General features: G+C 55.2%; 3 protein-coding genes across 3 annotated transcripts; all 3 read right to left on the bottom strand.

Annotated features, from left to right (window-relative positions):
- Positions 1–789: 789 nt before the first annotated feature.
- On the bottom strand, positions 790–5,154 carry LOC115497045 (protocadherin beta-15). Its single transcript, XM_030283653.3, has one exon. It carries the CDS (start codon positions 4,495–4,497, stop codon positions 2,056–2,058), a length of 2,442 nt encoding a protein of 813 aa, XP_030139513.2. The 5' UTR covers positions 4,498–5,154; the 3' UTR covers positions 790–2,055.
- Positions 5,155–5,279: 125 nt separating this feature from the next.
- On the bottom strand, positions 5,280–9,630 carry LOC140685055 (protocadherin beta-15-like). The gene has a single exon (XM_072935465.1). It carries the CDS (start codon positions 8,988–8,990, stop codon positions 6,549–6,551), a length of 2,442 nt encoding a protein of 813 aa, XP_072791566.1. The 5' UTR covers positions 8,991–9,630; the 3' UTR covers positions 5,280–6,548.
- A 134-nt stretch (positions 9,631–9,764) lies between these two features.
- On the bottom strand, positions 9,765–14,146 carry LOC140685054 (protocadherin beta-15-like). Its single transcript, XM_072935464.1, has one exon. The coding sequence runs from the start codon at positions 13,486–13,488 to the stop codon at positions 11,047–11,049; it is 2,442 nt and encodes an 813-aa protein (XP_072791565.1). The 5' UTR covers positions 13,489–14,146; the 3' UTR covers positions 9,765–11,046.
- Positions 14,147–14,273: the final 127 nt, after the last annotated feature.

Genomic DNA, 14,273 nt, shown 5'->3' with positions numbered 1-14,273 from the left:
TTATTCATAATTTTTAGAGTTCCAGTAGAAGAAGTTTGCATGCGGACATCTTGCTCACAGGTGGCTTTCTCACCAGTGGGAAGGAGGACCTGCCTGCAGGTTCCTTGGTTAAAATGAGATTAATCTAATCCTCCACCAGCGTATTTGTAGAGTAGAACACAGTACATCAGAAGTTTATGTCTTCCCAGATTAACTGGATTATGGATTACTTCAACCTTGATGTTCATCAGTCTTCTGGTCAGCGTCACTACACCATTTGCTCCCCAGGACCTACCTTTTCATCTGGGCCTTGTGGAAATAGTCCTGCTGTAGTCCTCTGCATTTCATGATACCAAAGCTTCTCCCTGGTAGCAGTTTTTACTCATCAAAATTCCATCTCCAGGCACTCTCTAAAAATACTTCCCAAGGTAAATAATTCCTGGCTTTGTGCCATTCTTTTCTAAAATTCCTACATCTGAAGTGTTACAAACACCTCGTAACTGCCATCTGGGGATGCAGCTGTCAGGAGATTTGAGAAGGTCACCCCCCTACATCACAGCTTTACAGGGACAGAGCACACCTAGGGCCTGTGTGGAGGTGGGGCCCAGTCTCCCTGACCTGCCTATTACTGGGTTCCATCTCAGCCTAAATGTCAGTGCTCAAAAGAACCATAGAGGCCTGATAGCAATTCCATTGTCCTCCCAATTTTCCTGAATGCTTTATCAGCTGCATCTTGAAACTGGAGAGATATGCCCACTCAACCACTGTCTAGGCCAAAGGAAAACACAAAGACTGTCTCCACACAAGGCATTCAGGTGTTCCCTTTATTTCAGTTTTACACTCAGGGGTATCCAAGTTTACAATATTAAACTTTATAACTTCAACAAAACAACAAAACACAGCGTGAGACCTTATAAATAGTCCACACAGCACATCATTCAAGTAATCAGTTATTATACATGGGTTTGCAGTCCTTAAGCAGAAAAAGAAAGACAATGCTCAAATTCAGCTCAGAGAGTAGCAGGAGAAAGGGCAAAAAGGAGAATTCAAATGCTCTAACACAAATGAAGAAAGTCATGTGGGGACAGCTTTCTACTCCCAACAAGGAACCACTGTATACAGGAACAATAAAAAGGCCAATATCAATCTCCTTTCTAACATTTCATGTTGATTCTACTCTTAGAAAATACTCTCTGAAGGACTTATGGATATTTATGAAATATAGCCAAGGGAAATGAACATTTTTTCAAAACTTTGTACAGTTATAGTAAACCAAACATCATTTGTGCTGTTATAATTCAATATTTCAAGGAGACATAACACCGAGTGCTGCTTTATAGGGCAAAAAGAATATTTTGTCATACATTTTACTGCTCTTCCCTGCCCTGGAGAAAATAAGACTCCTGTAGTCAGAGGGTCAGAATAGTCTTCTTGCCAGGTGAGCTGCAATTGCCTGCATTGCAAAGGTTGGATAGGAGCAACTCCACCAGGCCACAGTAGTGAATTATATGCAGACACACAGTGGCTATACTGACTGACAGGAAACCAAAGCACACACAGCCCACACACCCCAGAGAGAGGCAACCAGAATCCAGGGAAGAAAGAACCCAGTCCTCACACAACATGGGACACTGTACTCTCAACGTATTTGCTTTCATGAGCTGGGAAAGGGGTTTTGTACACTTTTTTTAAAGGAAGAGATCTGGCATAGTCTGCCAAACTAGGACACAAGGAGTGCCCTTTTGACAAAGGACAGAAGAAAAGCTGCACTGTCTTGTTGGAGAGCAAGAGAGACAACAGCATAGCTGGAGTGTTTACAACTTCCTTAAACACAGTCAGAAATGACCATGACAGCTGAAACATACTATTGCCTCAGTGAGAGAACCAGAGTTGCTTTGGTTTGCTTGTTTGCGTTTTGGAGTGGAAGACAAATTTTTAGTCAAACTTAGAATTTGCAGCAAGTTGATTACACAAATTGAAAATACAACTTTAGTCTGGATGTACCACTGCCACATGCTGCAACATGGATCATCTCCTCCCATAAGCCATGAAGCCTCTGGCTGTGCAGAACTCATGTTAGTTAAAGGAAAGAGCGTTGAACTGTCCTGCAGAGAGAGTCCCAGCATTGTCTGGGGCCGTGTCCTCTGTGCTGACAGGGACACAGGGGAAATCCTGTTCCTCATCGGGGCCCTGGCCCAGGGCGCAGTGCTGTGGGGGCAGGCTGGGCAGGATGGGCCTGAGGAATTTGAACTCGCTGTTGCCCGAGCCCGTGGTGAGGCTGATCTCGTAGCAATAGGCGCGGGGCAGGGTCCCTGCAGCGGCTGCATCGGCCAGGCCGCTCTGCAAGTTGTCGGCACCATAGAGCACATGGCCAGCCTCCAGCTCCTTTCTCCTGCACGCCTTGCGAGCCACAAAGACTGCGCTGGAGATGAGGAAGAGCAGTGAGACAAAGACCAAGGAAATGATTAAATAGGTGGTCAGGGAGCCGTCCTGATCCTCTGGGGCCGGGCTGCTGTGCGGGAGGCGCACGTCTGAGAAGTCCTTGAGCAGGAGAGCGCTCAGGGCTGCCGTGGCTGACAGTGGGGGCTTGCCGTTGTCTCTGACCAGGACAACCAGCTTCTGCTTCACGCTGTCTCTCTCTGTCACCGGCCTCCTCAGACGCACCTCCCCGCTTTGGACAGCCACCGAAAACAGCCCTGGGTCGGTGGCCCTCAGCAGGTGGTAGGAGAGCCAGGAGTTCTGTCCCGAGTCGGCATCGACGGCCACCACTTTGCCGATGAGGTAGCCCGCCTCAGCCGAAACGGGCACCAGCTCGCTGGACGCTGGGCTGCCGTCCTGGGCCGGGTAGAGCACGAGCGGAGCGTTGTCATTCTCATCCAGCACGACCAGGCGGACGGTGACGTTGGCTCTGAGGGGAGGAGAGCCCGCGTCAGAGGCACTGACCGTCACCTCCGTCTGCCTCAAGTGCTCGTAGTCCAGGGGCCGCAGCACAAACACGTGTCCGTTCTCAGAGTTCACCGAGATGCAGGAGCACGAGGGCCGCTCTGCCCCTTGCTCTGGTGCCAGGGAATAGGTCACCTTGGCATTGAGCCCCACGTCAGCATCCCCAGCACTGACGGCCCCAACAAACACCGTGGGTACGTTGTTCTCACGCACGTACATGGTGTAGGAGGTCTGGTTGAAGACGGGGGCATTGTCATTGACATCGGAGATGTCCACGGTGAAGGTCTGGGTGCTTGTGAGAGGAGGTGACCCCGCATCTGCTGCCGTGACACTCAGGATGTACTGAGGCGTCTCCTCGCGGTCCAGAGCGCTCACTGTCACCAGCTCATAGTAATTCTTATAGGCTGGCCGCAGGGAGAAGGAGAGCTGATCCTCGAGGGCACAGGAGATCTTCCCGTTGGCACCAGAATCCCGGTCCCTGACCGAGAACAGGGCAACCACCGTGCCGGGCACTGTGTTCTCGGGGATGGGACTGCTGAAGGAACTGACCACCAGCTCTGGGGCATTGTCGTTCACATCCACCACCTCCACCAACACTTTGCAGATTGCTGAGAGCCCTCCACCATCTCTGGCCCTCACACTGAGCTCATAAGAGTTTGCTGCCTCGAAGTCCAGAGGTTTTGTGAGTTTAATTTCACCAGTTATGGGATCTATCACAAATGCAGAGTCTCCCTGTCCCACTTCTTCAATGAGTTGATAGGTGATTTCCCCATTAATTCCTGCATCCTGATCAGTTGCCAGCACAGACAGAACCACAGAGCCTTCTGGCATGTTTTCTAAAACCTGTCCTATACATACCTCCTGTGTGAAAATGGGAGCATTGTCATTTACATCTAGAATGAGAATTTTCACTTCTGCAGTGCCACTCCTGGGAGGAGAGCCCCCATCCACGGCAATAACACTGAAACCCATCTCTGCATGTTCCTCTCTGTCTAATGGCTTTTCCAGAACGAGTTCAAGATACTTTTTGCCTGTAATGCGACTCCCATAGGAGACACTGAAATACTCATTCTCGGGAGAGATGCTGTACTCCTGGATATTGTTGACGCCAATATCGAGGTCCCGAGCCACCTCCAGTGGAAAATGACTGCCCGGGTCGCTCCTTTCTAGGATGTCAAACGTGACACGTTCCTCGGGGAAGATGGGTGAATGGTCATTGATATCGTCCAGAGTCACCTCGACCCGAAAGAACTGCAGGGGGTTGGAGAGCAGCAGCTCGAAGGGGAGCATGCAGGTGGCGGCCTGGCCGCACAGCTCCTCCCGGTCCAGCCTCCCCGCCACGACGAGGCGGCCGGAGGCGCGCTCGAAGCGAAAATGCTGCCGGCCGTCCTCCGAGACCAGGCGGGCGCGGCGAGCCGAGAGCTGCGCCGGCGTCAGCCCCGCGTCCTCCGCCAGCTTGCCCACCAGGGAGCCGCTTTCCGCCTCCTCGGCTACGGAGTAGCGGATGGGCTCGGCCAGAGCGAGCGGCAGCGAGAGGAAAGCAGAGAGACAAAGCACTTGCCTTGCGAGCGTCATGGCGCGGCGGCGGCGGCGGCGGCGGCGGGGCCGGGGTCGGTCTCCCGGCTGTGCCGGCGGATTCCCCGCGGAAAGCGGCGAAGTGCGGGCCGGGCGCCTTCCCTCGCCCTGTGATATTCCGGCCGGCGGCCCGAAACGCAGCCGGGGTGTCCCGGCAGCGGGGGACACGGGACAGCGCGCGCTGCCGCTGTCACAGCCACCTCCGCCCGGCTGTGCCGGGCTGATCTAAGCCGGGCTGCGCTCGGCAGGGCCGGGCTGGCTGGTCTAAGCCGAAATGAGCTGAGCTGCGCTGGTCTAAGGCGAACCGAGCAGGGCTGGGCTGGGCTGGGCTGGGCCGGGCCGGGCTCGGCCGCCTCCGCTGCCGCAGCCGCTCGGCGCCGCCTTGGCCGAGGGCACCACCCAGCGGTGCGCGCTGGGACTGCAGCCGCCGCCGCCCGCAGCCCGCGCTGCCGCTCGGCCCGGCCGCGGTTCCGAACCCGCCGAGACCGCCGCGACCGAGAACCGAACGCCGCCTCCACCGGGACAGCCTAAAGCCGAGGCTGAGCCCACAGCGACCAAGGCAGATAGGCCGGCAGGAGAAACCGCACAGGGATAAGGCGGTGGTGACAGCAAGGGCTTGTCAATGAACACTGTCCCGGCTGCGTTCTCCACGCTCAGGCACTGTACCCACCCAACATTGATTCAGTCAAGGGACATAGTGAGAAAAAGTCTGGCAGAATTTTGAACAGCCTTGAAGCCGTTTTAGGAAAGAACATCTCTACAAACAGTTCTGTCTCCTCCAATGTTGTCCGGCTGTTCTCTTTATTTTGCTTCTACATATTTTTTCAATTGTCCAACTCAGAGGTATACCAGTTTACAATGTTAATCTCTACAACATCACCACAATACAGCGTGAGAGAGGCTTTCTGAATATTCCTTGCATCACAGACATCATTAAAATAACCACTTGCTATGGATGGGTTGGGAGTCCTTCTCTAGATCAACCAGTAAAGTAATGCTCAGTACATTTCAGAGGGTTGAAGGAGAAACCACAAATATGTGAATGCAAATCCTCTAAAACAAAAGGAGATAATCCATTAGGGATAGCTTTCTACTCCCAAAAAGAAACAACTGAATTCAGAAACAAGAATGAGAAACAAAACTCAAAGTTCTGTTTTCAAATCCTTGGTTCTAACTTCAGAAAATTATTGTTGATGGATGTGTGACTTCTTCATGCATACAAAGACAATTAATATGTTTTCTCTATGGTTACAGCCTACCCTAACAAATCTCCTGCCGCTGTATTTCCAAGACAATCAGAGGGAGACTGAACATAAAACCCACACATGGGACAAAGGAAAACTTTGTTGTGCATTTTCCTGTTCTTCTCTGCCTTGAAGAAGTTGGTAGTCCTGGACTCATAGGATCAAAATTGCCTTCTGCTCAGCAGAGGTGGAATTTCCAGCACTGCCAGCATTGCAATGGCTGGAGGGGACAAATTAGCAATTTCACTAGGCAGAAATAGTGAAGCATCTGCAGATTCCCAGTGGCCATACAGACAGACATATTGAGGAAAAGCATAACACACAGAGCCCACACATCTCAGACAGAGACACCCAGAACTCCACAAAGAAAAAGTCCCATGCTAACAGAACATCATGACATGGTGTTCAGGACTAACTTCTTTCTCTGCGCAAAAGGGATTTGTGTCATTTTAAGCAATGTGAAATTTATCTACACAACTGTGCCACTCAGCTATAAAAAGTACTCAAAGGTATGGTCTGAGAGCAAGAGACAGGAGAAAAAAGATGGGAGGGCATTATTAAAGCCTAACAGAAAGGCTGTGACAGAGGAGAAATAGACGATTTTCTGAGGGAGAGAATTAGAGTATCTTTTTTTCCACAAATGTGTTTTTGGTGTGGAACAAAAATTTTACACTGACTAGGAATTTGCAGGAAACTGTCAATGCTAATTCATAAAAAATTTACTCTAGAAAAATCAATTGACACATGCTGCAACGTGGATCCCCTCCCATCATGGGCCATGAAGCCTCTGGCTGTGCAGAACCCATGTTAGTCAAAGGAAAGAGCGCTGAACTGTCCTGCAGAGAGAGTCCCAGCATTGTCTGGGGCCGTGTCCTCTGTGCTGACAGGGACACAGGGGAAATCCTGTTCCTCATCGGGGCCCTGGCCCAGGGCGCAGTGCTGTGGGGGCAGGCTGGGCAGGATGGGCCTGAGGAATTTGAACTCGCTGTTGCCCGAGCCCGTTGTGAGGCTGATCTCGTAGCAATAGGCGCGGGGCAGGGTCCCTGCAGCGGCTGCATCGGCCAGGCCGCTCTGCAAGTTGTCGGCACCATAGAGCACATGGCCAGCCTCCAGCTCCTTTCTCCTGCACGCCTTGCGAGCCACAAAGACTGCGCTGGAGATGAGGAAGAGCAGTGAGACAAAGACCAAGGAAATGATTAAATAGGTGGTCAGGGAGCCGTCCTGATCCTCTGGGGCCGGGCTGCTGTGCGGGAGGCGCACGTCTGAGAAGTCCTTGAGCAGGAGAGCGCTCAGGGCTGCCGTGGCTGACAGTGGGGGCTTGCCGTTGTCTCTGACCAGGACAACCAGCTTCTGCTTCACGCTGTCTCTCTCTGTCACCGGCCTCCTCAGACGCACCTCCCCGCTTTGGACAGCCACCGAAAACAGCCCTGGGTCGGTGGCCCTCAGCAGGTGGTAGGAGAGCCAGGAGTTCTGTCCCGAGTCGGCATCGACGGCCACCACTTTGCCGATGAGGTAGCCCGCCTCAGCCGAAACGGGCACCAGCTCGCTGGACGCTGGGCTGCCGTCCTGGGCCGGGTAGAGCACGAGCGGAGCGTTGTCATTCTCGTCCAGCACGACCAGGCGGACGGTGACGTTGGCTCTGAGGGGAGGAGAGCCCGCGTCAGAGGCACTGACCGTCACCTCCGTCTGCCTCAAGTGCTCGTAGTCCAGGGGCCGCAGCACAAACACGTGTCCGTTCTCAGAGTTCACCGAGATGCAGGAGCACGAGGGCCGCTCTGCCCCTTGCTCTGGTGCCAGGGAATAGGTCACCTTGGCATTGAGCCCCACGTCAGCATCCCCAGCACTGACGGCCCCAACAAACACCGTGGGCACGTTGTTCTCACGCACGTACATGGTGTAGGAGGTCTGGTTGAAGACGGGGGCATTGTCATTGACATCGGAGATGTCCACGGTGAAGGTCTGGGTGCTTGTGAGAGGAGGCGACCCCGCATCTGCTGCCGTGACACTCAGGATATACTGAGGTGTCTCCTCGCGGTCCAGCGCGCTCAATGTCACCAGCTCATAGTAATTCTTATAGGCTGGCCGCAGGGAGAAGGAGAGCTGATCCTCGAGGGCACAGGAGATCTTCCCGTTGGCACCAGAATCCCGGTCCCTCACCGAGAACAGGGCAACCACCGTGCCGGGCACTGTGTTCTCAGGGATGGGACTGCTGAAGGAACTGACCACCAGCTCTGGGGCATTGTCGTTCACATCCACCACCTCCACCAACACTTTGCAGATGGCTGAGAGCCCCCCACCATCTGTAGCCCTCACACTGAGCTCATAAGAGTTTGCTGACTCAAAGTCCAGAGGTTTTGTGAGTTTAATTTCACCAGTTATGGGATCAATCACAAATGCTAATTCACTCTGTCCCACTGCCTGGCTGAACTGGTAGGAAATTTCCCCATTAATTCCTGCATCCTGATCAGTTGCCAGCACAGTCAGAACCACAGATCCTTCTGGCATGTTTTCTATAATCCTCCCAATATAACGATCTTGTGTGAAGATGGGAGCATTGTCATTTACATCTAGAATGATAACAGAGATCTCAATGGTCCCACTTCTGGGAGGAGAGCCCCCATCCACGGCAATAACAGTGAAACTCATTTCTGCATGTTCCTCTCTGTCTAGCGGTTTCTCCAGAACAAGTTCAACATATTTGTCACCAGTACTCCGACTTCCATAAGAGACACTGAAATACTCGTTCTCGGGAGAGATGCTGTACTCCTGGACTGTGTTGCTGCCAATATCGAGGTCCTTAGCAACCTCCAGCGGAAATCGAGAGCCTGGCTCGCTCGTCTCTGGAATCTTAAAAGTGACACGTTCCTCGGGGAAGACGGGTGAATGGTCATTGATATCGTCCAGAGTCACCTCGACCCGAAAGAACTGCAGGGGGTTGGAGAGCAGCAGCTCGAAGGGGAGCATGCAGGTGGCGGCCTGGCCGCACAGCTCCTCCCGGTCCAGCCTCCCCGCCACGACGAGGCGGCCGGAGGCGCGCTCGAAGCGAAAATGCTGCCGGCCGTCCTCCGAGACCAGGCGGGCGCGGCGAGCCGAGAGCTGCGCCGGCGTCAGCCCCGCGTCCTCCGCCAGCTTGCCCACCAGGGAGCCGCTTTCCGCCTCCTCGGCTACGGAGTAGCGGATGGGCTCGGCCAGAGCGAGCGGCAGCGAGAGGAAAGCAGAGAGACAAAGCACTTGCCTTGCGAGCGCCATGGCGCGGCGGCGGCGGCGGCGGCGGCGGCGGGGCCGGGGTCGGTCTCCCGGCTGTGCCGGCGGATTCCCCGCGGAAAGCGGCGAAGTGCGGGCCGGGCGCCTTCCCTCGCTCTGTGATATTCCGGCCGGCGGCCCGAAACGCAGCCGGGGTGTCCCGGCAGCGGGGGACACGGGACAGCGCGCGCTGCCGCTGTCACAGCCACCTCCGCCCGGCTGTGCCGGGCTGATCTAAGCGGGGCTGCGCTCGGCAGGGCTGGGCTGGCTGGTCTAAGCCGAAATGAGCTGAGCTGCGCTGGTCTAAGGCGAACCGAGCAGGGCTGGGCTGGGCTGGGCTGGGCCGGGCCGGGCTCGGCCGCCTCCGCTGCCGCAGCCGCTCGGCGCCGCCTTGGCCGAGGGCACCACCCAGCGGTGCGCGCTGGGACTGCAGCCGCCGCCGCCCGCAGCCCGCGCTGCCGCTCGGCCCGGCCGCGGTTCCGAACCCGCCGAGACCGCCGCGACCAAGAACCGAACGCCGCCTCCACCGGGACAGCCTAAAGCCGAGGCTGAGCCCACAGCGACCAAGGCAGATAGGCCGGCAGGAGAAACCGCGCAGGGATAAGGCGGTGGTGACAGCAAGGGCTTGTCAATGAACACTGTCCCGGCTGCGTTCTCCACGCTCAGGCACTGTACCCACCCAACATTGATTCAGGCAAGGGACATAGTGAGAAAAAGTCTGGCAGAATTTTGAACAGCCTCGAAGCCGTTTCCGGAAAGAACATCTCTACAAAAACTTCTGTCTCCGCCAATGTTGTCCGGCTGTTCTCTTTATTTTGCTTCTACATATTTTTTTCAATTGTTAACTCAGAGGTATACCAGTTTACAATGTTAATCTCTACAACTTCACCACAATACAGCGCGAGAGAGGCTTTCTGAATATTCCATGCATCACAGACATCATTAAAATAACCACTTGATATAGATGGGTTGGCAGTCCTTCTCTAGATCAACCAGCAAAGTAATGTTCAGTACATTTCAGAGGGTTGAAGGAGAAACCACTAATATGTGAATGCAAATCCTCTAACACAAAACGAGATAATCCTGTAGGGATAGCTTTCTACTCCCAAAAAAACCAACTGAATTCAGAAACAAGAATGAGAAACAAAACTCAAAGTTCTGTTTTCAAATCCTTGGTTCTAAGTTCAGAAAATTATTGTTGATGGATATGTGACTTTTTCATGCACAGGAAGACAATTAATAAGTTTTCTCTATGGTTAAAGCCTACCCTAACATATCTCCTGCTGCTGTATTTCCAAGACGAAATCAGAGGGGGTCTGAACACCAAACCCACACATGGGACAAAGGAAGGCTTTGTTGTGCATCTTCCTGCTCTTCTCTGCCTTGAAGAAGTTGGTAGTCCTGGACTCATAGGATCAAAATTGCCTTTTGCTCGGCAGAGGTGGAATTTCCAGTACTGCCAGCATTGCAATGGCTGGAGGGGACAAATTCGCAATTTCACTAGGCAGAAATAGTGAAGCATCTGCAGATTCCCAATGGCCATACAGACGGACATATTGAGGAAAAGCATAACACACAGAGCCCACACATCTCAGACAGAGACACCCAGAACTCCAGAAAGAAAAAGTCCCATGCCAATAGACCATTATGACATGGTGTTCAGAACTACCTTCTTTCTCTGGGCAAAAGGGATTTGTGTCATTTTAACCAATGTGAAATCTTTCTATACAACTGTTCCACTCAGCTATAAAAAGTACTCAAAGGTCTGGTCTGAGAGCAAGAGACACAAGAGGAAAGCTGGGAGTGCATTATTAAAGGCTATCAGAAAGGGCTGGGACAGAGGTGGAATAGACGATTATCTGAGGGAGAGAATTAGAGTATCTTTTTTTCCACAAATGTGTTTTTGGTGGGGAAGAAAAATTTTACACTGACTAGGAATATGCAGGAAACTGTCAATGATAATTCATAAAAAATTTACTCTGGAGGAATCAATTGACACATGCTGCAACGTGGATGCCCTCCCATCATGGGCCATGAAGCCTCTGGCTGTGCAGAACCCATGTTAGTCAAAGGAAAGAGCGTTGAACTGTCCTGCAGAGAGAGTCCCAGCATTGTCTGGGGCCGTGTCCTCTGTGCTGACAGGGACACAGGGGAAATCCTGTTCCTCATCGGGGCCCTGGCCCAGGGCGCAGTGCTGTGGGGGCAGGCTGGGCAGGATGGGCCTGAGGAATTTGAACTCGCTGTTGCCCAAGCCCGTTGTGAGGCTGATCTCGTAGCAATAGGCGCGGGGCAGGGTCCCTGCAGCGGCTGCATCGGCCAGGCCGCTCTGCAAGTTGTCGGCACCATAGAGCACATGGCCAGCCTCCAGCTCCTTTCTCCTGCACGCCTTGCGAGCCACAAAGACTGCGCTGGAGATGAGGAAGAGCAGTGAGACAAAGACCAAGGAAATGATTAAATAGGTGGTCAGGGAGCTGTCCTGATCCTCTGGGGCCGGGCTGCTGTGCGGGAGGCGCACGTCTGAGAAGTCCTTGAGCAGGAGAGCGCTCAGGGCTGCCGTGGCTGACAGTGGGGGCTTGCCGTTGTCTCTGACCAGGACAACCAGCTTCTGCTTCACGCTGTCTCTCTCTGTCACCGGCCTCCTCAGACGCACCTCCCCGCTTTGGACAGCCACCGAAAACAGCCCTGGGTCGGTGGCCCTCAGCAGGTGGTAGGAGAGCCAGGAGTTCTGTCCCGAGTCGGCATCGACGGCCACCACTTTGCCGATGAGGTAGCCCGCCTCAGCCGAAACGGGCACCAGCTCGCTGGACGCTGGGCTGCCGTCCTGGGCCGGGTAGAGCACGAGCGGAGCGTTGTCATTCTCGTCCAGCACGACCAGGCGGACGGTGACGTTGGCTCTGAGGGGAGGAGAGCCCGCGTCAGAGGCACTGACCGTCACCTCCGTCTGCCTCAAGTGCTCGTAGTCCAGGGGCCGCAGCACAAACACGTGTCCGTTCTCAGAGTTCACCGAGATGCAGGAGCACGAGGGCCGCTCTGCCCCTTGCTCTGGTGCCAGGGAATAGGTCACCTTGGCATTGAGCCCCACGTCAGCATCCCCAGCACTGACGGCCCCAACAAACACCGTGGGAACGTTGTTCTCACGCACGTACATGGTGTAGGAGGTCTGGTTGAAGACGGGGGCATTGTCATTGACATCGGAGATGTCCACGGTGAAGGTCTGGGTGCTTGTGAGAGGAGGTGACCCCGCATCTGCTGCCGTGACACTCAGGATGTACTGAGGTGTCTCCTCGCGGTCCAGCGCGCTCACTGTCACCAGCTCATAGTAATTCTTATAGGCTGGCCGCAGGGAGAAGGAGAGCTGATCCTCGAGGGCACAGGAGATCTTCCCGTTGGCACCAGAATCCCGGTCCCTCACCGAGAACAGGGCAACCACCGTGCCGGGCACCGTGTTCTCAGGGATGGGACTGCTGAAGGAACTGACCACCAGCTCTGGGGCATTGTCGTTCACATCCACCACCTCCACCAACACTTTGCAGATGGCTGAGAGTCCCCCACCATCTGAGGCCCTCACAATCAGCTCGTGAGTTTCTGCTGCCTCAAAGTCCAGAGGTTTTGTGATTTTAATTTCACCAGTTATGGGATCAATCACAAATCCTGAGTCACTCTGGCCCACTGCCTGGCTGAGTTGATAGGAGATGTCCCCATTAACTCCTGCATCCTGATCAGTTGCCTGCACAGACAGAACGACAGAGCCTTCTGGCGTGTTCTCCAAAACCTTTCCAATGTATCGCTCTTGCGTGAAGATGGGAGCATTGTCATTTGCATTTAGAATGATAATAGAGATCTCAATGGTCCCACTTCTGGGAGGAGAGCCCCCATCCACGGCAATAACACTGAAACCCATCTCTGCATGTTCCTCTCTGTCTAGGGGTTTCTCCAGAACAAGTTCAACATATTTGTCACCAGTACTCCGACTTCCATAAGAGACACTGAAATACTCGTTCTCGGGAGAGATGCTGTAGTCCTGGACTGTGTTGCTGCCTACATCTAGGTCCTGAGCAGCCTCCATTGGGAAAAGTGAACCCGGGCCACTCGTTTCGGGGATGCTAAAATAGACTCGATCTTCTCGGAACACAGGCGAATTGTCATTGATATCGTCCAGAGTCACCTCGACCCGAAAGAACTGCAGGGGGTTGGAGAGCAGCAGCTCGAAGGGGAGCATGCAGGTGGCGGCCTGGCCGCACAGCTCCTCCCGGTCCAGCCTCCCCGCCACGACGAGGCGGCCGGAGGCGCGCTCGAAGCGAAAATGCTGCCGGCCGTCCTCCGAGACCAGGCGGGCGCGGCGAGCCGAGAGCTGCGCCGGCGTCAGCCCCGCGTCCTCCGCCAGCTTGCCCACCAGGGAGCCGCTTTCCGCCTCCTCGGCTACGGAGTAGCGGATGGGCTCGGCCAGAGCGAGCGGCAGCGAGAGGAAAGCAGAGAGACAAAGCACTTGCCTTGCGAGCGCCATGGCGCGGCGGCGGCGGCGGCGGCGGCGGCGGCGGCGGCGGCGGCGGCGGCGGCGGGGCCGGGGTCGGTCTCGCGGCTGTGCCGGCGGATTCCCCGCGGAAAGCGGCGAAGTGCGGGCCGGGCGCCTTCCCTCGCTCTGTGATATTCCGGCCGGCGGCCCGAAACGCAGCCGGGGTGTCCCGGCAGCGGGGGACACGGGACAGCGCGCGCTGCCGCAGTCACAGCCACCTCCGCCCGGCTGTGCCGGGCTGATCTAAGCCGGGCTGCGCTCGGCAGGGCTGGGCTGGCTGGTCTAAGCCGAAATGAGCTGAGCTGCGCTGGTCTAAGCCGAACCGAGCAGGGCTGGGCTGGGCTGGGCTGGGCCGGGCCGGGCTCGGCCGCCTCCGCTGCCGCAGCCGCTCGGCGCCGCCTTGGCCGAGGGCACCACCCAGCGGTGCGCGCTGGGACTGCAGCCGCCGCCGCCCGCAGCCCGCGCTGCCGCTCGGCCCGGCCGCGGTTCCGAACCCGCCGAGACCGCCGCGACCGAGAACCGAACGCCGCCTCCACCGGGACAGCCTAACGCCGAGGCTGAGCCCCGAAGGACAGAGTTTCATCCCTCAGCAGGAGAAACCGAGCACAGATAGGGCGATGGTGACAGCACGGACATGCCAATGGGCACTCTCCCGGCTGTATTTTCACACTCAGGATCTGTACCCACCCGACATTCCTTCAGACAAGGGACACAGTGGGAAAGTAACTGGCACAGTTTTGAAAAGTCGTGGCAGGGCTTTCCCAGAAAGAACGTCT

The sequence above is a fragment of the Taeniopygia guttata genome, chromosome 13 (genome assembly GCF_048771995.1).
Source record: "Taeniopygia guttata chromosome 13, bTaeGut7.mat, whole genome shotgun sequence".
NCBI classification, from domain to species: domain Eukaryota; kingdom Metazoa; phylum Chordata; class Aves; order Passeriformes; family Estrildidae; genus Taeniopygia; species Taeniopygia guttata.
This window is presented reverse-complemented; position numbering and strand designations above follow the sequence as displayed.